Genomic DNA, 15,464 nt, shown 5'->3' with positions numbered 1-15,464 from the left:
AATAGAAACACTGCCATCTTGTGGAACTTTTAATGTCATTTGGGGTTTGATGACAAAATCCAGTGCGGGAGTCCATTTTTACCAATTGGAAATGCCTTTGCAGAACTCATTTGCTTTTTATGTCTTTATGTTCAAATTTTCCGCAATCTAGGCGTCATATATGTCACCAAAGCGAAATCTAGTACATATGCCAGATGATGCGAATATGAAGTCAAATCAGAGAGAGCAACAAAATGTCCAGGTAAATAAACCAGGACGCGGACAAGAAAGATGGGAGGAGGGCGTGTATGTGTGTAACCTTTGAGAAAAGTCATCATTTAAAATGCTATACTATTGTTTCCCAAAATGCATCTAAACATCATTGTAATGATGCTGTTAAATTTGTATAAACGTAAAGCTTGTAAGTTCTGGTTTTACTTATCTAGGAGAAGTTCCAGTCTTAAAACTTTTTGGTAGATCCTTTCCAAACGTATGGATTTGCGTCATATTTTTTTAGAGCTATTAACCTTCGTTTTGCTTCTGGGTATGTTAATAATACATTTTATCTAAATGATTGAAGGATATAGTTTGCACAGCATCCGTTCAATTAATGACATTTAATGAGGTAAACCACACTGATCAAATATAAAAGCCACCACTTTTTGCCTGTCTGACAAAGAGCTCTTGATTTTATTAGTAGTGGTTTTCATCAACAGGTGACAAGATTGCTATGTTAGAGGCCCTAGGTTTTGGTAAATTAAAAATACTTTAGACTGGTTTCAATTCACAGGATCCAGGATGCTTGGAATTAGTGAAGTATCTATTCACCTATGTATTAATGCAACTTGACCCTTCATCTCTCCTATTGAATTCACTGGCTAAGTTCAAAGCATAGCCAGTATCTTGAAAATCTCAGATTATTCCTGTCAGAGATTGTCTACCTTCTGCAGTCTCACTTTGTGGAATCATTTTAGTCAAGTCAGTAATATTGGTATTTGGATGTAATTTCACCATATTCTTTAGCATTTGAGACAGACAGGTGCATTAATAGCATTATCAGCAAGGATATTATTTTGTAATGTCCCAAGTACCCTGACCAATTAATGATTTCTCAATGTCTTTCTAAGGATCTGGAAGCTGAAAATGGAGATTTGAAGGAGAAACTGAGACAGATTCAGCATGAACAAATGATATTGTTAGATAAAGTGAATGAATTACAGCTACAGCTGAATGAGGTAAACACTTCAAAGACTGGTGATTTAGCTGCTAATAATGAATTCTTTTGAGCTGGAATAGTGTATGAAAGTCACAGTTTAGAAACACATTTTGTTGAAATGCAGGAAAAAGAGAGAGGGCAAAAATAATTAATTGCCGTTGAACCACAGATTTATCCTGAAATATCAAATCGGTGTCCACTGAGTTTTCAAATTGTGCTACATGTAAGCAACAGTAATACTTGTTTTTTTTACGATTCCTCTGTGAAAGGTCACAAATGATCTTGTGACCCTATTCCTCTCAGTTTTCTAGTCCTTTCCACTTGAATTCTGGTTGGTTGCTGTTTTACCACACACTTAACCCAACTCTAGTCCTATGTGTTCATTGGGTGGAGTTTTTTGTCGGATTTGGGACCGGGGCCATCTATTTGTTACAGTGTCCATTTTGTGACCCACTGCACTCATATTCGAGCCATTGTGGCCTAGTGGAAAGAGCAAAGAGCTGGGAGTCAGGAGACCTGGATCCTAATGCCAGTTCTGCCACATACCTGCTGGGTGACTTCGTGCAGGTTGTTTAACTTCTTTGTACCTCAGTTGCTTCTTCTGTACAATGGGATTAAAATATCTATTCTCCCTTCCTTTAGACTCTAAGACCCATGTGGGCCAGGGACTGTGTTCCATCTGATTAGCATATATTTCCCTCAGTGTTTAGCACAGTGTGCTTGAAACACAGTATGCACATAATAAGTGCCATTATTAGAAACAGAATTATTTAACGTAACAGAAGAAATCCCCTCTTCCTCCAATCAGTCTCTTTAAACTATAATAGCATTTGTGATGCACCTAATAAATGCCATTATTAGAAGCAGAATTATTTAACCTAACAGAAGAAATCCCCTCTTTCTCCAATCAGTCTCTTTAAACAGTAATAGCATTTGTGATATTTGTTTTCATCTTACTATTTTCTAAGCATCACAGTAGATACAATGCAGTCACATCCTCGTCCCATGTGGAGCTCGCAGTACGAGGGGAGGGAAAGCAAGTATTTAATATCCATTTTAAAGATGAGAGAACTGTAAAACACAGTATGCAAGTGCTTCTATGCTAGTGTTAGCTAGAAGGTTGAAGGGTAAAATGGGAAAATTGAAATGGCTGCCAACAAGTGAGAGGTCCTGACCTTTGTGAGGGAAGAGGAAGAAACAAATGCAGCCCGATATCAATTGAAAGAGAGAGAGCTTGGTGGGCATGGAGGGTATAGCACTGTTTGAGAGATTACGTGAATAATGATGTGGCTGGACCTGCCCTGGTACAATCAATCAGTCAGCCATATTTGTTGGGCGCTTACTATGTGCAGAGCACTGTATTAAGTGCTTTATTTTGAATAGTATCTGTTAAGCACTTAGTTCTAATCCCAGCTCTGCCACTTGTCTGCTGTGTGACCTTGGGCAAGTCACTTCATTTTTCTATGCCTCAGTTCGCTCATCTGTAAAATGGAGATTGAGACCGTGAGCCCCAAGTGGGACAGGGACGGTGTCCAACCCGATTTGCCTGTAAGCAGTTAGTACAGTGCTCTGCGCCCAGGAAGTGCTCAGTAAATACAATTGAATGAATCCACCCCAGTGCTTAGTACGGTGCCTGGCACATAGTAAGCGCTTAACAAATTCCACAGTTATTATTATTATTATTACATACCAAGCACTGTTTCTAAGGGCTGGGGTGGATCCAAGCTAATCAGATTGGACACAGTCCCTGCCCCATATGGGGCTCAAAGTCTTAATCCCCATTTTACAGAGGAGGTACCTGAGGCACCGAGAAGTGAAGCAACCTGCCCCAGGCCACACAGCAGACAAGTTGGAGAGCAGGCAAGTCACAACAGCATTACCCAACACGTTCCCTGCCCATAACAAGCTCACAGTCTAGGGGGGAAGCAGGTATTGGTTTGAATAAATAAGTAATTTATCATATATAATTTCAAGATATGTACACAAGTGCTGTGGGATTGGAGCAGATATCACAATGCACACTTTCAATTTGGTTTTGGTTAGAGCGTGACTAGGGAATTAGGGAATATGCTTCCGAAAACATGAGTTAGTTTGGGCTCCGCGTGTCACATTGGTAAAGAAACTGCTTACATGAAGTGCTGGAACAGATTCTACATTACAACATGTGAGACTTCACAAAAATGCAACCCAATCAATCAAACACATTTATTGAGGGTCCAGTAAGGGCAGAGCACTGTTACTAAACACTTGGAAGAGTACCAAAGACTCAGACATGATCTCTGCTTTCCCAAGTCTTATGGCATAGAATTGAATGCCATAGATGATATTTCTGGACCAGTTTTGGGGCTCACAAGGAACATAATAGCCTGAACTTAATCAAAAGGACTGGGTGGAGGAGTATTATGTGGGAGAGCAATTCTGCAATAGTTATCACAACACAATTAAATTTAATATTCTTGCTGGGGCGGAAAGAGCAAGAAAAACCAGCCCGAGGATATTAAAGTTTAGAAAAGGGATGTACAATAAAATGTGAACCTCAGGCAAAGTTGAAAGGCGCCTTAAAAAAACAAAGAGCCTATAAGAAGGCTGGAGATTGTACTAGAGGCCCAGGAAATGGGTTTGACAAATCCAAACCAAAAGAAATTTAAAAATGATCAAATAGAAACCTCCCCTGGCTCGAAGAGGTCAGTGTAGTTGGAAAAAACAATCACTAGAGTGAGGAGAATTGAAAATCATGTGAACAGTGATAGGTCAGGTGCCAACAGGATACAGGGCAAGCTAAAAAGATTTTGTGTGTGGTTTTTTTTAAATAGTATTTGTTAAGCGTTTACTCTGTGTCAAGCACTGCTCTAAGCACAGAGGAGGTACAAGTGAAGTAGGTTGGTCACGGTCCCTGTCCCACAGCTGGCTCACAATCTAAGTAGGAGGGAGAACAGGAGAACTGAGGCAAGGAGAAGTTAAGTGTCTTGCCCAAGGTCACACAGTGAGCATTTGGTACAGCTGAGTTTGGAACCCAGGTCCTCCGACTCCCAGGTCCATGCTCTTTCCATTAGGCCATGGCGCTTCAAGCACTTACTACTTGTCAAGCACTCTACTAATGGGTTAAATACGAACTAATTGTGTTGGACATGGTCCCTATCCTACACGGGACTTTGAGTATAAGCAAAAAGGAATGCCTATTTTATCCCCGTTTTACAGATGAGGAAACTGAAGTACAGAGAAGTGAAGTGACTTGCCTAAGGTCACATAGCAGATGAGTGGCAGAGGTGGGGTTTGAAACTAGAGCTTCTGACTCCCATGCCTGTGCTCTTCATGCTACTTCACCGAGTTTTTCAGGATCTGAGTCTTGCTTCATGTGGACACTCCCAAAATGTTTAGTACAGTGCATAACACTCAAAGGCTCAACAAATTACCGTGATTGATTGCACTGCACCAATTTTGAATTTAATCTTGGAATTTAATTAAGAGCTTACTGTGTGCTAAGGGCTGGGATAGATATCATGTTATATGATTAGACACAATCCCAGTGCCACATGGGCCCACAATCTCAAACTCTCTGGGCCTTACTTTCCTCAGATGTAAACAGGGATAAGTGATTTGCCCAAGGTCAAATACTTGGCCAGACCTGGGCCTTTTTTTTAAAATGATATTTGTTAAGTGTTTACTATGTGTCAAGTGTTGGCGTAGATAGAAGTTTTCATTGGGTTAGACACAGTCTCTGTCCCAAAAGGGGGTTACATAATCTAAGTTGGAGAGGAGATTTGACACCATTTAGCAGAGGAGGTAACTAAGGTACAGAGAAATTGAGTGACTTGCCCAAGGTCACACAGCAAGCAATTGGTACAGCTAGATTTAGAATCTCTGACTCTTAGGCCTGTGCTCTTTCCAATAGACCACCCTGCTTCTCTTAAAGCTGGGTCTCCTTCCAGTCTGGTGCTGTTTGCCAGACCTGTGTGCGCAAGTGGTTTCCTCATTAGGCAACTCATCACCAAGGGCTTGCTGGACTGGGGTTGCTGAAAGAAAGTTCCTCATCCCTCTTAGGGTTGTCTTAGCCAAAATGCATATTGAAAACATGTGTTATTCCAAACTGAGTATAAAGGACACCAAAATTAATAATAAGAGGTCAAAAAACAGGAAGCATCTTAGGAAATCACTAGAGCTGTGAAATAAACTTGGTGGAAGAGGTGAATTCTGGAATGACAGTGGAACATTTCACTCATACAGACTAAGGTGGGTGATCAAGCTGTGGTAAAAACCCAGGAAGTTTTAAGCCAAATTAATAAACTAATGTTAACAAACGGCGGAGACCAGTCATCAGCCAAGAGTTCCAAAGGAGCTCAACAACAACAGTAATAATAATAATTTTGATATTTGTAGCGTGGCTTAGTGGAAAGAGCACGGGCTTGGGAGTCACAGGTCGTGAGTTCTGATCCCAGCTTCTCCACTTAGCTGTGTGAATTTGGGCAAGTCACTTAACTTCTCTATGCCTCAGTTATCTCATCTGTAAAATGGAGATTAAGACAGTGAGCCCCATGTGGGACAATCTGATTACCTTGAATCTACGGCAGTGCTTAGAACAGTGCTTGGCACATAGTAAGCACTTAACAAATACCATTATTATTATTATTATTATTATTATTATTATTATGATGTGCCAGGCACACTACTAAGTGCTGTGGTGGCTAAAAGCAAATAGGATTGGACACAGTCCCTGTCCCATATGGGACTCCTGATCTTAATCCCTATCGTATACATGAGGTAACTGAGGCCCTGGATACATAATCAGGAGGACTCATTCTCTGGAGAAGTCACTAATGCTAGGAAAAGTCCAGGGAAAACATGGAAGAGGCAGATCAGCAGCTAGATGGATAGAAACCATATCGATAACAAAAGCCGATTTATTAATTCCAAGTGCTTAGTACAGTTCTCTGCACATAGTAAGCGCTCAATAAATGCTATTGAAAGAATTGTTAGAAAGGTTGCAGATTATGGCAGAGGAGAGGGCATTCTGGAGAAAGAATAGCTCTGGAGTCACTATGAATTGGAAATGACTCGACGGCACTTAATAATAGTGATAAAACTGAGGCTCAGATAATAATAATGACAATAATAATGTTGGTATTTGTTAAGCACTTACTATGTGCAAAGTACTGTTCTAAGCGCTGGGGGGATACAAGGTGATCAGGTTGTCCCTCATGGGGCTCACAGGCTTCATCCCATTTTACAGATGAGGTAACCGAGGCCCAGAGAAGTGAAGTGACTTGCCCAAAGTCACACAGCTGGCAAGCGGCGGAGCCGGGATTAGAGCTCATGACCTCTGACTCCCAAGCCCGGGCTCTTTTCACTGAGCCATGCTGTTTCTCTAAGTGAAATGACTCACCCAAGATCACACAGACAAGTGGTAGAATCAGGATTAGAACTCAGATCTTTCTGACTCCCAGGCCCGGGCTCTATCTACTAGGCCCCACTACTTCAGAGAGGTGTTGCAGACTGTAGGACACAATGTGTATCTTATCAATTCAAACTAAATGGAGACTGGCCCAGAGAATTAGGACATTACCCCCGAAACTCCTGCTTATAAAATGGGCTTCAGCAGTGACCCTCAAAATTTTATGTATTGGCGAACACCAAACGATGATTCACCAAATTCCTCAGCCTCAGCGCCAAGGGCTGCTCGAATTATCCAAGTTTCAAGTTGGAAGCTTGAGACAAAAAGCAAGCTTCCCACGGGTGGAAATTACTGTAGGGAGATCAGGTGGGCAGAGCGGGCAGGTAGAAAGTGTCAGTAAGCTTGAGAAAGTTTTGAATAGATATTCTGTAAATGATGGGTTATTAGAGTTGGGGGAAGAACCTAGAAATTTAGGGCAGGTAGGTCACTGAAATGTTATCTCCTCTGTGAAATGGGAACAAAGGCTGTGAGCCCCAAGTGGAACCCTATTATTATGCATCTTCACCAACTCTTAGAACAGTGCTTTGTACGTAGTAAGCGCTTAACAAATACCACCACCATCATCGTCATCAAAATGTGGTGGAATGTTCAGCTCACTGCGGACAGGGAATATGTCTGTTTATTGTTCTGTCGGACTCTCCCGAGTTCTTAGTACGAGGCTCTGCACACAGGAAGCGCTCGGTAAATATGATTGAATGAATGAATGAAAGGAAAAATGGTATCGCACTATTGCTCCAAATCCTGGGCCGGTCACAACTCTGGTCTGCCCTTCTGATGAGATGTAAGCATGTACTGAAGAGTTATGGCCTAATTACGGTGGGGGAAAAGTGATCTTTTGATCTCTGAATTTCTTCTTCAGCCCACCTCTCTCTCAGCCCGGAGGGGTGTCGGTCATGACACTTCCTGGGCTTGGAGGAGAAATACCCCACCTCCTCACCCATTGCAGGGCCTCTCCTTGATCCAGACAACCTTTTCGGCTGCCGGAAGCGCAGTGTCCTCATGCCTCTAGAAATTCCATAGTCTGGACCCGGAGGGGCCGGCAGTTTTTATCAACAGCGGAATTGTTTGGCTAATGCTGCTGCTATTTCACCTCGTTCCAGGGCAAGGTGCCAGGGCTGTGGCCTGGGCCAGGAACTCTTACAAAAGGAAACAATTCCCTCCTGCCTTCTAATACCCACTCTGACTTGAACGGTCCTGATTTATGGAAGTCTGATGAAATATTTAATCTATTCCAAGATCTCTTTCTTAATGGTTATTTTTATGGCCCTATGTAGTCATTAGCTAATTGCAAAAAAAAAAGAAAAAGCCCTATTTGAGCAAGTCAGGAAAGCAGTAGACTGTCTCTAATAATTACATTTAGCTCTCCATCTTCCCTGCACCCCTCTTCCGGACCCCACATCAAACATTTTGAAAGGTAGTGGAGCTGTTCCTTGTACGAAAGGGTTTTAAGATCATGTCCTGAAAAACACTGTATGCAAATAGATTGTTTTTATTTGCTTTTCAGGAATTCATGGTTGCCGACGACCTTGAGCGTGAGGTAAGGGAGGGGGGAAAGCACTCTTTTTTTGGTTTTGCTTCCTTCCTTGGAGCAATTATCTTTTGCAGTGCTAATACAGTAGTTGCTCCGCAGTTGTTAGCATATACATTTTTCATTTGGCATTTAGCTAATATTTTGAATTGTTAATAAGAAAATTATAAAACAGTGAGGACTTTATTATCGCAGGCTTTCTGTGTATTGTGATGCAAGTTGTTTTTACCGTTTGTTTTTAATTCCTAAACGTACTGCTTTGGCTAACTGAAAGCACAGTGTGCAAAAATATAAGCCTCAAGAAGAAAATGTGCCTGCCATTATACATGTGGCCTGAGGGTGTAGTGTGATTAAAATGGAGCAAGAATTCCTTTAATCTTGACAGGCCTTACTTTGGAGTACTTGGTGGCAGTTGTGTTCATATTTTATTCATAAATAGGCAGATGTACTTTAATGACCGAGTCCTAGGGAGCCAGTACATGGACTTTGCCAGTGTTAATTGTGAGCCCGCCAGTATTTTGGAATTCTCTAGAAAACACTTGAAATGCCTCCTTGATTGCCGAGAAAGTTGTGGTTTGGCTTGTGGCTTTATAAATAGTTTTAAACGCTTTGACATGCAATGCACTGTTTTCGTTTCAGAAAGAAAAGCTGAAATCGCTCTTGACAGCCAAGGAAAAGCAGCTCGAAGAATCCTTGAAAAACACTGAAGCTCTAAAAAACTTGCTTAAATATTATGAGGTATTACTTTTTTTTTTTTTTAAAAAAAAAAACAACAAACAACAACTCAGGAGTAGCTAATTTACGGTTTCCCTTTCGAAAAGCTGAAATCTCTCTTGACAGCCAAGGAAAAGCAGCTCGAAGAATCCTTGAAAAACACTGAAGCTCTAAAAAAAACTTGCTTAAATATTATGAGATATTACTTTTTTTAAAAAATCAACAACTCGGAGGTAGCTAATTTATGATTTCCCTTTCTTTGAAACTATTTTTCGCTCCACCCACTCTTGGGTGGAGCACCTTATGGAATTATTCTATAGATTACTTATAGAGGCCTTTGTGATCAACGGAAGGCAAACCTGTTAACGTACATACTACATGCAGTCATTATGAACAGAATGCATTGGAAATCTACTCTGAATCAGTCAATCCATGGTATTTATTGAGCACTACTGTGTGCAGAACAGTGTACTAAGTGCTTGGGAGAGTAGACACTGAGTCGTATTTATTGGAGGATTACTGTGTGCAGAGCACTGTACTAAGCACTTGGGGGGATACAATCTAACAGACCCATTCCCTGCCCATACCAAGCTTACAGGCTAGAGGGGGAGACAGACATTAATAGAAATAAATTAATTACAATATAACAGAGTTGGTAGACATGTTTCTAGCCCATAATAGAGGTTACAATCTTGGATGAAATGTACCAAACAAGGTATAGAAAGGGATTTTATTGCGGAAATGTACTTTCCAAGCACTTAGTACAGTGCTCTGCACACAGTAAGCACTCAATAAATACAATTGAATTCATCAGTTAAAGGAGAAGGACACATTTTCTGCCTTCAAGGTTCTCACAGTGTAGTGGAAGGAGTCAAATGTCAAGCCTACGCAGTACAGACAGTTATATTCACAAGTTGACAGATCTGGTCATTAAGTCCTGGAGTGGAATAATCAAGAAAATAGGATATTAGGAAGAGCTTCGGGCAAGAGATAGGTTTTGAGAAGGTCTGTGTGGAATATATTAAGTTAGTATTGCTCTGTAGCCTCAGGGAGATAGACTTGGTTTCTGCATTGGCCAAAAAAAAAAGGTGGAGAAATTGGTGTTTCCTCTACTAGCATTGTGTGCCAAAATGCAACCTAAAGACCATCGTACAAGGGAGTAATTCCCTTCATGATGTTTTTTTTTGTATGGATCTGATATGCTAGAAAAGCAGAAGTCCATAAAAAGGTCCAGTGTGAAAGACTGCATTATTCTCTTAACAGGCTTTGCACTCCAGGCTGAAATCACCTTTATCATCCCACATGGAAATAACACAAAATAAGACATCCCCACAAAAGCGCAATCTTTCCCCACCATATGACTCCTCTTCGACCCAAGCGTGCTCACGGCCTTTCCCTATGCCCTGTGCTCTAGGCCCTTCCGGGATGTTACAATCCCGTGGCTTTGGATTCAGCTTTGGGCTTGAAGTCCTGCCTGGTCCTGGCCTGCTGGAAAAACTGGGCTGCGGAAAAGGGGAGGATAAGTGGGCTGAGTTTCTTTTTCTTTTTTTTTAATAAGGAATTATAATGTCGAATTCCCCTTACTTCAGGCTAGGAGCCCTGCACCCTCTTTCCACCAGCAGGGATTCAGGAGGAGGCACCGACAGACGGCTAGCACTTGGAATTGGCTTGCTTGGTCGGGGGCCGTCTGACTGTGGAAGAATGTACAAACAGCCCAGAGACCCTGGCAGTGTGACCACATCTAAATGAGTTTGGTGCAGCCATTTCATGCTGATTTGTAATGGAGAACCAGACCCGCTCCACCCCTCACACCCATCAACATGAACATTTGGTTTGGGCCATTAAGAACCCTCTGGATTTTGTACACCTCCGTCCCCTCCCTTGAAGCGTTGTTTGCTTGACTTTGGGTACATTCACCATCACGTGCTTATTAATGAAAAACAGTTAACAGCAAATGAAGGCAGGAAATCAGATACCTGGATCAAGAAGTGGAAAAGGATTTTGAAAAAGCTTCCCTGCCCTCTTCAGGGTTCCCATCTCTGATCTCCAGGTTTCATTGAGTCAGTCATATTTATTGAGTGCTTGCTGTATGCAGAGCACTGTACTAAGTCCTTGGGAGAGTATAGCAGAACAATAAATAGATACATTCCTGGCTCACAACATGAGGAGTTTTAGCACTTTGCCCTCAGTTTCTAGTCTCAGCCAGGCTTGGCCCCTCTAGTTGATAGTCTGGTCCTTTTTTTTTTGTTTTTCCTCCTCAAAGCACTAGTTTTCATTCGAGTCATTCTGAACTTTATCCTGTTTCGAGGGAAACAAAAAACAATCTTCTCTGAATTAATCCAGAGAATGAAAATTCTTAGAGCAATAGGCATTCCATGTTTAATGGGCCTGTTGTCACGTCAAGGCAACTCAGGCTTTCATGGTCATGTCTACCTCCCTCAGTAGACTGTAAGCTTCTTGTGGGCAGGGAACATTTCTACCAACTCTGTTGTGCTGTACTCTCCCAAGCACTCAGTATTGTACTGTGTTGTTTAGTTTGTTGTTGTGTTTTGTTTATGGTATTTGTTAAAAGTTTACCATGTGCCAAGCACTGTTCTAAGCCCTCGGGTAGTTGCAAGTTAATCAAGTTGGATGTAGTCCCTGACCCACATGGGGCTCACAGTCTTAATCCCCATTTTACACATGAGGTAACTGTGGCACAGAGAAGTGAAATGACTTGCCCAAAATCATACAGCAGACAAGCAGAGCTGGGATTAGAACCCAGGTCCTCTGACTCCCAAGCCCATGCTCCTTCCAGAAAACCAAGCTGCTTCATTGATGGTTTTCTTTATTACTTCCTTGTTATCAATCAATGGTATTTATTGATTGCTTATTTATTGAGCATTTACTTGCCGAACAGCTGTACTTGAGAGAGATTGATACAACAGAATTAGCAGTCACATTCCCTTCCCATAATGAGCTTACAGGTCATCAGTGATATTTTTGTAAGTGTGCCTACTGAGAGTAAAACATGGGTAACCATTGGGCAGAGTACGAGGGGACCAAAATGCCCAATCACGACTCTCCAAAGGGTTTCAGTCGATGGCGTGCCCCAACAGACAAAAGTGATTCACAGCAGAAAGAAGGAAAAAGATAAATGTAGCAAGAAGGCAGGGCTCCAGTCCTTGGATTAATAAATTGAAAAGAACCTTTGAAAGCTTTTTTCATACCTTAATAGACATTCAATAAACAGTGCATTTTCATCTGAAAGCTTGGATCTTGATGGTGTTTTCTCATTTTCTTTGCAGTGTACCTCTGCAGGTGTTTCGCTCTCGGTTCATCAACAGAGCAGGTCTATGCTAAGACCACTGGAACTATCCTCATCTGGTCAGTCCTCTCCTGGGGAAACCGAACTTTTAAAGAAAGAGCTGGAGACTCTGAAAGCCTCTTACGATGCCATTAAGCAGGAGAAAACCAAGGTCGGCAATGAATTGGCACATAAAGTGGCTGAGTGCAAAGCTTTGGCTCTGGAGTGTGAAAGAGTCAGGGAGGATTCTGACGAACAGATAAAACAGTTGGAAGATGCTTTAAAAGATGTGCAGAAGAGAATGTTTGACTCGGAAGGTAAAGTGAAGCAAATGCAGACACATTTTCTGGCCTTAAAGGAGCACCTGGCCCATGAAACATCTGTGGGAACCAGCAGGTTAACAGATGATCTCAAGGAGCAGCTGAAAGATATGAAAGCAAAATACGAAGGCGCCTCTCTGGAAGTCGGAAAGCTGAGGAATCAGATCAGACAAAACGAGATGTTAGTAGAGGAATTTAAGAGAGACGAAGGGAGACTGGTGGAAGAAAATAAAAGATTGCAGAGGGAGTTGAGCGCGTCTGAGATCGATCGAGAGAGGAGCGGGAGAAAGGTCGTGGAAATGGAAGGCCAGCTGAAAGCGGTGGCCGCCAAACTGTCCCTCTCGGTCCCCGCCGAAAAATTTGAAAACATGAAGAGCTTGTTGTCTGGTGAAGCGAATGAGAAAGCAAAGAAGTATGCAGAGGTGGAGAGAGAATATGAAAAGGCCCAGGTTAAAGTTAGGCAGCTAGAGAGAGAACTTGAAAACTCCAAAGCCAAGCTTGCTCAGCATGTAGCGCCAGAGGACCATGAACTCTTGAAGAACCGGTTGGAGCAGAAATCGGGAGAATTAGAGAAAAAGGTGACAGAGTTAAACCTGAAGATTCAGGCATTGCACGAGGAAGGCGGAAAGGCTCGTGAAGAGAACAGGCTACTCAGCCATCAGGTGCAGAGTTTGAAGGGTGAGATTAAAAGTCATTATGTTCCTATAAAATTGAATGAGGAAATGAGAAAATCACAGGACCTGACGATCGCAGAGTTGAACAGGAAGCTTCTCGACGTCACCCGGAAGTACGAGGAAAAGCAAGTTGAAACGGAGACTCTTCGACTGGAAAAGAGCAGCCTAACGAAGAATGTCAGCCATCTCGAAGCCGCCTATATCCCTCCAGAGAAACACCAAGAGGAGGTGACAGCCCTGAAATCCACCATCGCTGAACTTCGAGGGCAAATTTCTGAAGTTACTCAGAAGCGCGATGCCGAACAAGCACAAGTCCTCGCTCTCCGCTCTGAAAATACCCGCCTGAACAGCATAATGAATGACCAGTACGTGCCCCTCGCTAAGCATGAAGGGGTCAAGGCAGAATTAAGCCACACTTTAGATAAAACTAACAGGGAATTGTCAGGTGTGAAGAAAAATCTTGAAGGGATGAAACAGGACTTTTTCCTAGTGAAAGATGAGAATGGAGTATTAAAAACAGCCCTGGAAAATTCACGGAATCAAATGCAGACTGAGTTTATCCCAATCAAGGAGCACCAGGATAAGATGGCTCTTGTCAGTAAAAGCATGAAAGAAGTCCAGGAAAATAATACTGAACTGCAGGCTAAGTTTATAAGGGGTCAAGAGGAAATTGTTACATTGCATGGTGAAATTGAAGCTCAGAGAAAGGAACTTGACACAATACAGGAGTGTATTAAGCTGAAATATGCTCCAATTGTCAGTTTTGAAGAGAGAGAACAAAGCTTCAAAGTCACCGTGAAGGAACTGAAGGATCAGCTGCTAGAGCAGACACAGAAGTGTAGCACCAGGGAAGAGGAAGCGAGGAAATGTCAGGAGGAGAACGAAAAGTTAAAGCACGAGGTGCTCGCCATTCAGAATGATTTGAAGGATAAGCATATTCTCGTTGAAAAATCCATCGACATGGAAAAGGCATTTTCTCGAAAAACCGAAGAACTGAACCGACAACTGAAAGATCTTTCAGAGAAGTACACAGAGGTAAAACTCGAGAAAGAGAGGCTCTTAGAAGAAAATGCCAAACAGGCTTCGGAGGTTCTTGCAGTACAGACAGGGCGGTATGTACCCCGGGAGCAGGTGGAAGCTTTGAAAAAGTCTCTCGGTGCCTCAATTGAAGACCTAAAAGGAGAACTGGAGAGGAAGAGAATGAGTCATGAGCAAGAAAAAAAGGCAGTAGGGGAATTACAGCGGGAGTTGGAGAATCAAAAGAAGTCTTCAGTGTCCTTGGCGGAGCATCTTCAGATGAAGGAAACGTGGGAGAGAGAAGTTGGAATCCTCAAGGCGAGTGTGAAGGAAAAGGAAGATGAAAATCGAGTAACAAATGAGGAAGTATCGAAACTCAAGGTGGAGATTGCGAACTCTAAACAAGTATTGAAGGAACTGAAGACGAGAGAGGTGGTCGACCTGTCAGAATATAAAGCAATGAAGAGTTCTTTGGAGACCCAGGTAAGCAGCGTAACAGAGAATCTGACCAACTTGAGTAAAAAGTATAAGGAGATGTGCGAAGAGTCATCACACGCCCAAAAGGACGACCTGTCCGCCAGAGATGAAAAAGAAGCGCAGTCGAGGAGTTTCAATATTGAACAAAAGATCCAGGACCAGAAAGAGCGGTGCGATAAGTCGTTGACGACGATGACCGATTTGCAGAGGAGGATACAGGCGTCGGCCAAACAGATCGAAGCCAAAGACAGTAAGGTAGGCGCTAGAGGGTGGGATGGTTCCAGTGTATCCGAAGCAGGCTCTGCTGAGATAGATTAAGAGTCGGGATTACTGTGTCTCGATGAGGTGATACCCTACATCAGCTTTGTAAATTATTATCGTTTTTATGTTGAGCATAATAGCGACTGTGGTATTTAAGGGCTTACTTTGTGCCAGATGCTGGGGAAGGTAAGATCATCGGGTCGGGCACATTCCCTGTCCCACGCAGGGCTCACAGTCTAAGAGGGAGGGAGAACGGGTATTGACTGCCCATTTTACCCCTGAGGAAACGAGGCCCATTGAGGTTGACTGATTTGCCCAGTGATTCACAGCAGGCAAATGAGAAGCAGCATAACCTAGTGGATAGAGCCCGGGCCTCGGAGACAGAAGGTCATGGGTTCTAATCCCAGCTCCGCCACTTGTCAGCTGTGTGACATTGGGCAAGTCACTTCACTTCTCTGGGTCTCAGTTACCTCATCTGTAAAATGGGAATTGAAACTGAGCTCCATATGGGACTGGGAGGATGTCCAACGTGATTTGCTTGTA

At 42.6% G+C, this 15,464-nt stretch overlaps 1 protein-coding gene across 3 annotated transcripts in view; it reads left to right on the top strand.

Annotated features, from left to right (window-relative positions):
* UACA (uveal autoantigen with coiled-coil domains and ankyrin repeats) overlaps window positions 1-15,464 on the top strand; it is a 102,672-nt gene that overhangs the window by 72,113 nt on the left and 15,095 nt on the right. For all 3 annotated transcript variants that reach the window (XM_029065129.2, XM_029065130.2, XM_039912267.1), the window contains exons 10-14: window positions 152-241; window positions 1,107-1,214; window positions 8,149-8,181; window positions 8,812-8,910; window positions 12,174-14,915. In XM_029065129.2, the coding sequence (XP_028920962.1) occupies window positions 152-241; window positions 1,107-1,214; window positions 8,149-8,181; window positions 8,812-8,910; window positions 12,174-14,915 (3,072 nt within the window). The remainder of the gene's footprint in view (window positions 1-151; window positions 242-1,106; window positions 1,215-8,148; window positions 8,182-8,811; window positions 8,911-12,173; window positions 14,916-15,464) is intronic.

The sequence above is a fragment of the Ornithorhynchus anatinus genome, chromosome 5 (assembly GCF_004115215.2).
Source record: "Ornithorhynchus anatinus isolate Pmale09 chromosome 5, mOrnAna1.pri.v4, whole genome shotgun sequence".
Lineage (NCBI taxonomy): Eukaryota > Metazoa > Chordata > Mammalia > Monotremata > Ornithorhynchidae > Ornithorhynchus > Ornithorhynchus anatinus.
Note: the sequence above shows the minus strand (reverse complement) of the source record. Positions and strands in the feature narration are given on the sequence as shown.